The sequence below is a fragment of the Oncorhynchus masou genome, chromosome 29 (genome assembly GCF_036934945.1).
Source record: "Oncorhynchus masou masou isolate Uvic2021 chromosome 29, UVic_Omas_1.1, whole genome shotgun sequence".
Classification (NCBI taxonomy): Eukaryota; Metazoa; Chordata; class Actinopteri; order Salmoniformes; family Salmonidae; genus Oncorhynchus; species Oncorhynchus masou.
This window is the reverse complement of record NC_088240.1, coordinates 81,677,863-81,690,732: the sequence shown is the minus strand read 5'-3', so window position 1 is coordinate 81,690,732 and position 12,870 is coordinate 81,677,863. Positions and strand designations below refer to the sequence as shown.

The 12,870-nt window shown below is 42.4% G+C and overlaps 2 protein-coding genes across 2 annotated transcripts; one reads left to right on the top strand and one right to left on the bottom strand.

The window, feature by feature from the left end:
* Window positions 1-1,811: 1,811 nt before the first annotated feature.
* Window positions 1,812-3,666, top strand: LOC135519778 (cuticle protein 16.5-like). Its single transcript, XM_064944997.1, has 2 exons — window positions 1,812-1,879; window positions 3,123-3,666. Exons 1-2 carry the CDS (start codon window positions 1,812-1,814, stop codon window positions 3,664-3,666), a joined length of 612 nt encoding a protein of 203 aa, XP_064801069.1.
* Window positions 3,667-4,357: 691 nt separating this feature from the next.
* LOC135519777 (aquaporin-10-like) lies at window positions 4,358-9,422 on the bottom strand. The gene is made up of 5 exons (XM_064944996.1): window positions 9,347-9,422; window positions 8,548-8,679; window positions 8,292-8,410; window positions 5,522-5,739; window positions 4,358-4,574 (listed from the first exon to the last, which is right to left on the bottom strand). Exons 1-5 carry the CDS (start codon window positions 9,405-9,407, stop codon window positions 4,358-4,360), a joined length of 747 nt encoding a protein of 248 aa, XP_064801068.1. The 5' UTR covers window positions 9,408-9,422.
* Window positions 9,423-12,870: the final 3,448 nt, after the last annotated feature.

Below are 12,870 nucleotides of genomic sequence, written 5' to 3'. Positions count from 1 at the left end.
GTTGTGGGTAGTTGTTTTCTGTGTCTACCATACAGAACTGTTTCGTGTAGTTCACTCTGTTGTTTTTGGTCATTTAGGGTTCTGTTTATTTTATTAAACATCACCTTCTTCCACCAACGACAGCCGTTACACAGGAAACGATTACACTCGTGTTATTGGCATAAGTGCAACCATTAGATTTTCACAGAGTAATAAAATTATAGTAAAATAATCATAATTTTGGTGGGGGGTTTTCTGCTGAGCATTTCGATCATTCAACCTCAGTAGGCAGATATAGCACCTTCTCACACCACATGTGAATTCATTGTCACGTGTGCATACCATGATCATCTAACATAATTATCCAGTTCGTCCAAAATAAATTCCTAACCTTGACTTCAAATGAAATGTTTGCTGACAATTATTCTCAAATCAAAGTTTGTCACGTGCGCCGAATACAACAGGTGTAGACCTTACAGTGAAATGCTTACTCATCAGCTGTCATGGCTTTTTCCTGTTGAAGGAGAGGCGGACCAAAACGCAGAGTGGTTATTGTGATACATCTTTAATGAAGATGATAAATGAACAATATACAAAACAAGAAATGTGAAAAACCAAAAACAGCCCTATCTGGTGTAACAAACACAAAGACAGGAACAATCACCCACAAAACCCAACACCAAACAGGCTACCTAAATATGGTTCTCAATCAGAGACAATGACTACCACCTGCCTCTGATTGAGAACCATATCAGGCCCAAACACAGAAACTGACAAACAAGACATCCAACATAGAATGCCCACTCAGATCACACCCTGACAAAACAAAACATAGAACATACAAAGCAAACTATGGTCAGGGTGTGACATCAGCAGCCTACACTTTACCCTAATGCACCAAATTATTCGCCTGTCTTAAGGACATTAGCAAAAAACATTTCACTTATTCATTGTCTTATCAACATTATATTGGAATAATAGGGATTATATATAATATATATACAGTATATATATATATATACAGACACAAGTAGCCTATTTTCCGAACAAAGTAGCCATTTTCATTTGCCACAGAAATGAAAGTAAAAACGTAAATGCTGAGGATATGGCTTTTGCAAGTGCCAACATCCCTCAAAAAAGTTGACAATCCCAAAATGTGTGCATTCATTAACACATGTAATGAACTAAAGGTAAAAAAACAACAACTGAAAGCATCTGCATAAACTACAGACAAATACACTGACACACAATGATGTGTGTTCTTCTCAGACAGTGTAATGTGGTTATTTGACTTCCGATGGCTGTGTGTCCTGTCTTTCCTTTTATAATATAATGCTACATTGCAGGTTTTTCAGAAATGTTTTCATTGGTGTTCTTTTTTTCAAGCGATATTGTGATTTAGAGTTTTTTTCTGGTTGGATTCATCTCTTCTCCCCATTGAACTGTCCTAATTGCATCATTTTACAACCTCCAATGATCAGGGATTGAGTCTTGGAGAGAATCAGCTTGAGCAAAGTGAGGTGTATAATCACTGATCTTTATTGAAAAATATAAACGCAACATGCAACAATTTGATTAAGTTATAGTTCATATAAGGAAATCAGTCAATTGAAATAAATTCATAAAGCTCCAATCTATGGGTTTCACATGACTGCTCAGGAGCGCAGCCATGGGTGGGCCTCGGAGGGCATAGGCCCACCCACTGGGGAGCAAGGCCCAGCCAATCAGAATGAGTTTTTCCCCACAAAAGGGCTTTATTATAGACAGAAATACTCAGTTTCATCAGTTGTCCAAGTGGCTGGTCTCAATCCTGCAGGTGAAGAAGGTTATACATGGTCTGCGGTTGTGAGGCTGGTCGGACGTTCTGCCACATCAAAAACGATGTTGGAGGTGGCTTACGGTAAAGAAATTAACATTCAATTATCTGGCAACAACTCTGGTGGATATTCCTGCAGTCAGCGTGCCAATTGCACACTCCCTCAAAACTTGAAACATCTATGGCGTTGTGTGACAAAACTGCACATTTTAGAGTGGCCTTTTGTTGTGCCCAGCACAAGGTGCACCTGTGTAATTATCATGCTGTTTAATCAACTTCTTGAGATGCCACACCTGTCAGGTGGATGAATTGTCTTGGCAAAAGAGAAACGCTCACTAACAGGTATGTACACAAATTTGTGCACAAAATGAGGGAAATAAGCTTTTTTGTGTATGGAACATTTCTGGAATCTTTTATTTCAGCTCATGAAACATGGGACCAACACTTTACATGTTGCGTTTATACTTTTGTTCAGTATACAAACAGCATTCTCTGCCAAATAATAGGCTTTGTGCAATTACTTTCATAGAGCTACGCCTCCCCTGACTTGAGCTAAGCCTCCCCTGACTTGAGCTACACCTCCCCTGACTTGAGCTACGCCTCCCCTGACTTGAGCTACGCCTCCCCTGACTTGATCTACGCCTCCCCTGACTTGAGCTACGCCTCCCCTGACTTGAGCTACGCCTCCCCTGACTTGAGCTACGCCTCCCCTGACTTGAGCTACGCCTCCCCTGACTTGAGCTACACCTCCCCTGACTTGAGCTAAGCCTCCCCTGACTTGAGCTACGCCTCCCCTGACTTGAGCTACACCTCCCCTGACTTGAGCTACACCTCCCCTGACTTGAGCTACACCTCCCCTGACTTGATCTACACCTCCCCTGACTTGAGCTACACCTCCCCTGACTTGATCTACACCTCCCCTGACTTGAGCTACTCCTCCCCTGACTTGAGCTACACCTCCCCTGACTTGAGCTACACCTCCCCTGACTTGAGCTACACCTCCCCTGACTTGATCTACTCCTCCCCTGACTTGAGCTACACCTCCCCTGACTTGAGCTACGCCTCCCCTGACTTGAGCTACACCTCCCCTGACTTGAGCTACACCTCCCCTGACTTGATCTACTCCTCCCCTGACTTGAGCTACACCTCCCCTGACTTGAGCTACGCCTCCCCTGACTTGAGCTACACCTCCCCTGACTTGATCTACACCTCCCCTGACTTGAGCTACTCCTCCCCTGACTTGAGCTACACCTCCCCTGACTTGAGCTACACCTCCCCTGACTTGAGCTAAGCCTCCCTGACTTGAGCTACGCCTCCCTGACTTGAGCTACACCTCCCCTGACTTGAGCTACACCTCCCCTGACTTGAGCTACAACTCCCCTGACTTGAGCTACACCTCCCCTGACTTGAGCTACACCTCCCCTGACTTGAGCTACAACTCCCCTGACTTGATCTACACCTCCCCTGACTTGAGCTACTCCTCCCCTGACTTGAGCTACACCTCCCCTGACTTGAGCTACACCTCCCCTGACTTGAGCTACACCTCCCCTGACTTGAGCTACACCTCCCCTGACTTGAGCTACACCTCCCCTGACTTGAGCTCCGCCTCCCCTGATTTGAGCTACGCCTCCCCTGACTTGAGCTACGCCTCCCCTGACTTGAGCTACTCCTCCCCTGACTTGAGCTACTCCTCCCCTGACTTGAGCTACGCCTCCCCTGACTTGAGCTACGCCTCCCCTGACTTGAGCTACGCCTCCCCTGACTTGAGCTACGCCTCCCCTGACTTGAGCTACGCCTCCCCTCACTTGAGCTACGCCTCCCCTGACTTGAGCTACACCTCCCCGAAACACTCACTCACAACCAAACAATGAATTATTGATTGGAGACAGCTTGTTTCAATTAAAGAGTGTTTCCTTGGATTTTCTCCCTGCAGCAAACCCAGTGGATAATGTTGTAAATACCTGTCAAAGATAAACCCCTCAAAAAAACAACCAGAACGCCTGGCTCTAATCATAGTATCAACTTCTCCTTTTACCTCTGACTGTGTTTTTGAAGCTCACTACTAATATATACACCTGATCCTCAATCAGCAGTAGCATCTCAATAGAACAAAATGACAGGAGAGGAGGCTTGGACAAATGTTCTCCCATCAGTCTGTTAGCATGTCCTTTCTCCTATAGGAAACAGCCAGAGAAATGTCTCCCCACTGGGCAAAGCAGTCAATTCAACATCTAGTTTTGATTTACATTTCGTTGGGTTGTCAACTAACGTGAATTCAACATGAAATCAACAACATTGGAATTAGGTGAAAAGTTGGGTGAAAATAAGATGAAATGCCGTTATATTGACGAGTTTTTGCAAATCCAATCAGTTTTTCACGTTGATTCAACATCATTACATTCATTTTCGGGTTGAAATGACACGGAAACAACATTGATTCACCAGTTTTTGCCCAGTGGGTCACATCTAGTAGGAGTCTCTTGCAAGTCAGTTGGAATTCAGTGATTGAGCGAAAATCTTTTCATTTCAATCTCACTTCAACAGTTTATCTCTCTACCCTTTCTAGAAAACCGCAGTTTTCAACTCCACCCCTTCCTTCTCTGGTGCTGGGGGCTGCTTCCACACCTCCGTGGTGGGCTTGTTATAGGAGCTGTCTATGGGAGGGTTCATTGGAAGGTCGGGCAGGTGCCATGCGATGAAGACCAGATACATCCCAGAGCCCACCATCCCTCCCAGCAGAGGAGCCATCATGGGAACCCAGAACCAGTAGTTAAAACACCTAGAGAGACGAGGAGGAGGGAGGATTTGTTTCCAAGTCTGCAAGTGAATTAACTTCACTTTAACAACTTGTGCCCAGTTCCAAATTGAAATATGGTGTCTGTGCCATGTGTGTCCGTCATGTGCCTGGTCTAGCATTGGTATCTGGTGGTAGATGTTCCTATAGACGAAAAGTGCCTTACAGGCACACTTGGCACCACAGGCGGCTGGTGGTGCCTTAATTGGGGAGAACCTGTAACGCTTCTCGTTGGTGGAAGGAGAGGTGGACCAAAATGCAGCATGGTAAATGTTCGTCATGTTTTAATCGAACAAACTGAACACTACACAAGATAATAACAAATAGAAAACGAAACAGTTCTGCCAGGTGAACAGACACTAAACAGAAATTAAACACCCACAACCAAAATGGGAAAAACAGGCTACCTAAGTATGATTCTCAATCAACGAATGACAACGAATGACACCTGCCTCTGATTGAGAACCATACTAGGCCAAACAAATAGAAATATAACAACCTAGAAAAAAGAACATAGACTACCCACCCCAACTCACGCCCTGACCAACCTAACACAAAGACATAAAAGGAACTAAGGTCAGAACGTGACAGAACCGGCTCATAGTAATGGCCGGAATGGAATAAATGGAACGGTATCGACCACATCAAACACATGGTTTCTATGTGTTTGACACCATTCCATTCACTCCATTCCAGCCATTAATATGAGCCATCCTCCCCTCAGCAGCCTCCTGTGCGTGGCACACTGGGCACCAACACACTCACAAACACACAAACCAGATCTACCTCTAGTCCAGGACTAGGCCACTCCTTTCATATGGTTCACTCTTCTCTCCCGTGCACTTAACTGACCCACTGACCACTTCCTGTAATACCTGACATGTTGCACACCTGCTGACTCAGGTCAAAAGGTGTTTGTGTGTTAGACCTACGTGAACACCTCAGTGCCCCAGCCGGCGGTCAGTGTCAAGAGGCGTGGCCACAGGTCACGGGCAGGGTTTATCGCTCCGCCGCAATTGGACGACATCAACATGCCGATCCCCAGGACTACCACGGCAACGATGGGCGGGATCAGAGCGTCGGGGGCAGGACTATTCTTCTGGTCATCCAATGGGAGGATGCAGAGCATCAACATGGCAGTGGCCACCACCTATAGAATATGAGACATTTTGGGAGCTTGGGACAATAAGGTTCTATCTGCAAACAATGATTCTGAGATAATTGGATTAATTAAAGTTCCAATCCCTCATTGGTTTGAATGGTGTCAACAATGTTATCTTGTATTCATTTGAACTTAACATGAATTGGGTTATTTAGGGTACTATATAGGTAGAGAACATTGAACAGAACAAGGCTATGTCAATAAATCTCTGAAGCTGGAGACTCATATCTCCCTCACTAGCTTTAAGCACCAGCTGTCAGAGCAGCTCACAGATTACTGCACCTGTACATAGCCCATCTGTAAACAGCCCATCTATCTACCCACCTCATCCCCATACTGTATTTATTTATTTATCTTGCTCCTTTGCACCCCAGTATCTCTACTTGCACATTCATCTTCTGCACATCTACCATTCCAGTGTTTAACTGCTATATTGTAATCACTTCACCACCATGGCCTATTTATTGTCTTAACTCCCTTATCTTACCTTATTTGCACTCACTGTATATATACTTTGTTTTCTTTTGTTCTACTGTATTATTGACTGTATGTTTTGTTTATTCCATGTGTAACTCTGTGTTGTTGTATGTGTCGAATTGCTATGCTTTATCTTGGCCAGGTCGCAGTTGTAAATGAGAACTTGTTCTCAACTGGCCTACCTGGTTAAATAAATAATAAACAAAAATAACTAAATGTGGACAAAATGCAGATAGAACAAAGCTCTCAGAGTCAGTTGTTAAAAACAATATTCAGTTTCATTTAGTTTTCTTATGTTTCAGAATCTTCACATTTATGACACCATTATGGTTTCCACTAGATAGCACAGCCACAAAGTCAAAATTGTCTGTATCGTAACAATTTAAATATTTTTTTTTATTTCAACTTTATTTAACCAGGTAGGCAAGTTGAGAACAAGTTCTCATTTACAACTGCGACCTGGCCAAGATAACGCAAAGCAGTTTGACACAAACAACAACACAGAGTTACACATGGATTAAAACATACAGTCAATAATACAGTATAAACAAGTCCTTATACGATGTGAGCAAATGAGGTGAGATAAGGGAGGTAAAGGCAAAAAAAGGCCATGGTGGCAAAGTAAATACAGTATAGCAAGTAAAACACTGGAATGGGAGATTTGCAATGGAAGAATGTGCAAAGTAGAAATGAAAATAATGGGGTGCAAAGGAGCAAAATTAATAAATACATAAATACAGTAGGGAAAGAGGTAGTTGTTTGGGCTAAATTATAGATGGGTTATGTACAGGTGCAGTAATCTGTGAGCTGCTCTGACAGCTGGTGCTTAAAGCTAGTGAGTTAATGATAATGTAATCTTAATTGAAGGTTAGGGTTAAGCATAAGGTTAGCAGTGTGGTTTAAGGTTAGGGTTAAGCATAAGGTTAGCAGTGTGGTTTAAGGTTAGGGTTAAGCATAAGGTTAGCAGTGTGGTTTAAGGTTAGGGTTAAGCATAAGGTTAGCAGTGTGGTTTAAGGTTAGGGTTAAGCATAAGGTTAGCAGTGTGGTTTAAGGTTAGGGTTAAGCATAAGGTTAGCAGTGTGGTTTAAGGTTAGGGTTAAGCATAAGGTTAGCAGTGTGGTTTAAGGTTAGGGTTAAGCATAAGGTTAGCAGTGTGGTTTAAGGTTAGGGTTAAGCATAAGGTTAGCAGTGTGGTTTAAGGTTAGGGTTAAGCATAAGGTTAGCAGTGTGGTTTAAGGTTAGGGTTAAGCATAAGGTTAGCAGTGTGGTTTAAGGTTAGGGTTAAGCATAAGGTTAGCAGTGTGGTTTAAGGTTAGGGTTAAGCATAAGGTTAGCAGTGTGGTTTAAGGTTAGGGTTAAGCATAAGATTAGCAGTGTGGTTTAAGGTTAGGGTTAAGCATAAGGTTAGCAGTGTGGTTTAAGGTTAGGGTTAAGCATAAGGTTAGCAGTGTGGTTTAAGGTTAGGGTTAAGCATAAGATTAGCAGTGTGGTTTAAGGTTAGGGTTAAGCATAAGGTTAGCAGTGTGGTTTAAGGTTAGGGTTAAGCATAAGATTAGCAGTGTGGTTTAAGGTTAGGGTTAAGCATAAGGTTAGCAGTGTGGTTTAAGTTTAGGGTTAAGCATAAGATTAGCAGAGTGGTTTAAGGTTAGGGTTAAGCATAAGGTTAGCAGTGTGGTTTAAGGTTAGGGTTAAGCATAAGGTTAGCAGTGTGGTTTAAGGTTAGGGTTAAGCATAAGGTTAGCAGTGTGGTTTAAGGTTAGGGTTAGGTTTAAAAACTCATTTTAAGAAGAGAAATGTAGGAAAATAGGCAGGGTTTATGACTTTGTAGCTGTGGAGGTTAGTGATGAAGGCCAAACGCTCTGAGGAAGGCCTTGAAGTCGATACGTAAAGTTATTAAAGAGCAGTGATACTATCAAGATCAGTGTGTGGGTTTCTTCTTTTTCTCATCTTATTCAGCTGTTACCATTCACCTGCAACAAAGATGGCTCAGATGAGTGAGTTCCTTTTGAGTTAGTGACGACCATCATCCGTTCCTGCTTCATACTGTACCATATTGGTCTGACCTGGTCTAGGATGCTGCTGCTGAGAGATAGGTGGTCGGAGGGATAGGTGGCAAAGATGGACGCGGTCTCATTAGCCCCATACACTGTCAAATTCCCTCCACTGAAGTCCATGATAGCATCTGACAGAGAGAGGGAGCTGGTTTTTCAGTGACAGTCATCATGACACACTATATCATCATGCTACTGAATATGCATGTAACAAGCTGACATGACACCAGTGATTGGTGGGACTGGTGTGTGAGTGTGTCTGACTGACCATAGTAGACCAGGAAGACCAGGCCAGAGGCCAGGTAAGCTCCCAGCACCTGACACAGAGCGTATGGGAGCAGCATCACCCAGGGCACCCTGCCCATTAATCTTATGCTACTTAAATATAAATAACGTACATTTTTCTAAACTAATCCAATCTCTTACTTGGATTTATTGCGCCCGTTATTGAAATGGTTGTTCCAGTTTAGATGGTTTAGCCAAAATGTTGGATATCCCCACTCTGCCTGTATTCCAATATGAATTACCTCACTTTGCAAGCCTTCATAATGTGACTTGCAGGCCTGAAGAGCATGATTTGCAGGCTACTGTGTCAGGGTAAAACTAGGCCCTCAAAATAAGGACTTTTTAAATATTGTATTGTGTTGAATAATAAAATGTTCATGATAACATATTTGGCTGTCAGTGTTGATTTGACACTGGAAAATTTGCTGTGTGTTTTCATTTTAGGATTAGGGATGTCAGTTTGTCATTGAAGCAGCAATATACTCTACCAGTGGAGGGAGGCTGGTGGGAGCAACTATAGGAGGATGGGCTCATTGTAATGGCTGGAATGAAATTATTGGAACGGTATCAAACACATAAAATATATGGACACCACGTTTGACTCCATTCCATTACTCCATTCCAGGCATTACAATGAGCCTGCCCTCCTATAGCTCCTCCCACCAGCCCCCACTGTACTGTACATACTGTATGAGTTGTTGTTTAGAGTGGAGAAAATGACACTATTTATTCTAGTCCAAGGATTGGGATGGGTGTTGGTTTGGGATGAAAGGTGTAGTAGGGTTTACCTGAGACCCCCTTGCAGAGGTACGCGGCAGACATGACCCCTACAGAGAAGGACATGTTGGTTGAGAGGTACTGTCCCTTAGTCTCTCTACTGGTCTTCACCTGGGCTGATGCACTACAGCCAAACATCTAGAGGAAGACAGAGGGGGAGAGAAGGGAGGCAGAGATGAAGTCAAGTTAGATTAAAGAGGCAGTCTGGTCTCATAGACTAGACGTAACATAATAAATATAAATCCGGGATACTGAAATTAGTATGATATTCAACGTTTAGTGCTGAGCGATTAGTGCTTTTTGAGGTCGGTTCATTTTCGGGTACGAAGTCCCATGATGGTAGTGACTCTGTCCATTACTGCTAATCACGTATTAACCATCATTTATTCACATCACTTGAGTTTATGTTACGTCTACCCCTGACTCCAGGTTGAAAGAATACTGTGAGGGAGGAGATGAGAGTGTGGAGGGGAGAAAGAATTAGAGAAGCAAAGCACGAGTAGAGGTAAAGGGGGTGTGAGGGGATGTGATAGAGAGGGGAAAGAGAGGAGCTCAAGGGAGATACTGTAAAAGAAAGAGAGGGAACATGAACTGCAGCCATGGCTAGAAGGACATCCAGTTCTAGCACTTTCCCTTCCTCAGCTGTGTGATGGAGCAAGGTCCCAGCCTGCACACAGACACATGGACAAGCTGGAATAGACCTAACGGTCATGGACAAACATACAGTGCCTTGCGAAAGTATTCGGCCCCCTTGAACTTTGCGACCTTTTGCCACATTTCAGGCTTGAAACATAAAGATATAAAACTGTATTTTTTTGTGAAGAATCAACAACAAGTGGGACACAATCATGAAGTAGAACAACATTTATTGGATATTTCAAACTTTTTTAACAAATCAAAAACTGAAAAATTGGGCGTGCAAAATTATTCAGCCCCCTTAAGTTAATACTTTGTCGCGCCACCTTTTGCTGCGATTACAGCTGTAAGTCGCTTGGGGTATGTCTCTATCAGTTTTGCACATCGAGAGACTGACATTTTTTCCCATTACACCTTGCAAAACAGCTCGAGCTCAGTGAGGTTGGATGGAGAGCATTTGTGAACAGCAGTTTTCAGTTCTTTCCACAGATTCTCAATTGGATTCAGGTCTGGACTTTGACTTGGCCATTCTAACACCTGGATATGTTTATTTTTGAACCATTCCATTGTAGATTTTGCTTTATGTTTTGGATCATTGTCTTGTTGGAAGACAAATCTCCGTCCCAGTCTCAGGTCTTTTTCAGACTCCATCAGGTTCTTCCAGAATGGTCCTGTATTTGGCTCCATCCATCTTCCCATCAATTTTAACCATCTTCCCTGTCCCTGCTGAAGAAAAGCAGGCCCAAACCATGATGCTGCCATCACCATGTTTGACAGTGGGGATGGTGTGTTCATTGTGATGAGCTGTGTTGCTTTTACGCCAAACATAACATTTTGCATTGTTGGCAAAAAGTTCAATTTTGGTTTCATCTGACCAGAGCACCTTCTTCCACATGCTTGGTGTGTCTCCCAGGTGGCTTGTGGCAAACTTTAAACAACACTTTTTATGGATATCTTTACGAAATGGCTTTCTTCTTGCCACTCTTCCATAAAGGCCAGATTTGTGCAATATACAACTGATTGTTGTCCTATGGACAGAGTCTCCCACCTCAGCTGTAGATCTCTGCAGTTCATCCAGAGTGATCATGGGCCTCTTGGCTGCATCTCTGATCAGTCTTCTCCTTGTATGAGCTGAAAGTTTAGAGGGACGGCCAGGTCTTGGTAGATTTGCAGTGGTCTGATACTCCTTCCATTTCAATATTATCGCTTACACAGTGCTCCTTGGGATGTTTAAAGCTTGGGAAATCTTTTTGTATCAAAATCCGTCTTTAAACTTCTTCACAACAGTATCCCGGACCTGCCTGATGTGTTCCTTGTTCTTCATGATGCTCTCTGCACTTTTAACGGACCTCTGAGACTATCACAGTGCAGGTGCATTTATACAGAGACTTGATTACACACAGGTGGATTGTATTTATCATCATTAGTCATTTAGGTCAACATTGGATCATTCAGAGATCCTCACTGAACTTCTGGAGAGAGTTTGCTGCACTGAAAGTAAAGGGGCTGAATAATTTTGCACGCCCAATTTTTCAGTTTTTGATTTGTTAAAAACGTTTGAAATATCCAATAAATGTCGTTCCACTTCATGATTGTGTCCCACTTGTTGTTGATTCCTCACAAAAAAATACAGTTTTATATCTTTATGTTTGAAGCCTGAAATGTGGCAAAAGATCGCAAAGTTCAAAGGGGTCGAATACTTTCGCAAGGCACTGTATATAACATGACAGTATAAACTGTAACGATATTGCGCCTGGCACCTTCTACCATACCCCACTCAAAGGCTCTTAACAGAGACCAGCTTAGATAACCAGTCTTACAAGTCTGTGTATTGTGGCTTATTGAAGGCTATAGATAAGGAGAAGTAGTTTATTAAAAGTAGATGGGTCGTTCCATGAAAAGAGTGCCTTTTGCGTCCCTTTGATATTTCAATTCTCTATTGTTCACCAGTATTGAGTTTTAAAAGCCTGTTATATTAAATGAAGTGCCCTTTAATATAGGCCAGATGGAGAATTCAATACATCAGATATTTGATCATGTAAATGCAATAAAGATGTGTTATTTTAGGAACATTTTAACCCACTGAACCCCATCATTTCACCATCATTGTAAAAACCCTAGTTATTTTGTTGCTTTGAAAAAGTAATTTCTGAAGATTTTTTTTTTCATGTGATTAGTGAATAATTTACGTCTGCCCCTAATTTTAAGGTCAACCCTGTTACATGAACTGAACTCTCATTTTATTATGGTGAAACATCACAAAGAGTGATTCTTAGTAGTCTTAAACAAATCTACTTGGAACCAAAAGTGTACACATGGTTATAAAAGAAGACACCTGTACCATGTCACATACTGTATAGAGATGAAATGTTTTCAGTTTTGACTTTTCATCCCAATATTACACTTATATACATCACAGAAGACTGAAATATAACAAAGCTGTCATCTTTATTAAAAACCAATCATCTTTATTAATTCTGAAATTATTTATATATTTTATTATTTTATTTAACTAGGCAAGTCAGTTAAGAACAAATTCTTATTTACAATGACGGCCGACCGGGAAACAGTGGGTTAACTGCCTTGTTCAGGGAAGGATCGACAGAATTTTACCTTGTCAGATCGGGGACTCGATCCAGCAACCTCTAAGGTGTTCTTAATGTTTTGTATATTTTTATATTCCCTGTCTGATTCCCAGTCCATCCACTAGATAGCAGTAGGATATGACATGATGTCTCTTGGCCACTTGAAACCAGTCACATCTGGTTTGGGTAGAGAGTCACGGTGCCAAAATGGGAGGGGGGTTAACTTGCCTGGCCCAAAACAACCGCTCAGAGTTGAACAAAGATGCCATACAGCTAAAATCTTTCTGGTTATAGCTTCAAGCTATCAA

Coding starts and splice junctions, on each gene's coding strand:
- LOC135519777 (XM_064944996.1), bottom strand. CDS start 9,407: ATGTCCTTCTCTGTAGGGGTCATGTCTGCCGCGTACCTCTGCAAGGGG. Junction 5,740..8,291: donor GCAGCAGCATCCTAGACCAG/GTCAGACCAATA, acceptor CATATTCTATAG/GTGGTGGCCACTGCCATGTT. Junction 4,575..5,521: donor TGGGGCACTGAGGTGTTCAC/GTAGGTCTAACA, acceptor TCGTCTCTCTAG/GTGTTTTAACTACTGGTTCT.
- LOC135519778 (XM_064944997.1), top strand. CDS start 1,812: ATGGTCTGCGGTTGTGAGGCTGGTCGGACGTTCTGCCACATCAAAAAC. Junction 1,880..3,122: donor GATGTTGGAGGTGGCTTACG/GTAAAGAAATTA, acceptor CCCTGACTTGAG/CTACACCTCCCCTGACTTGA.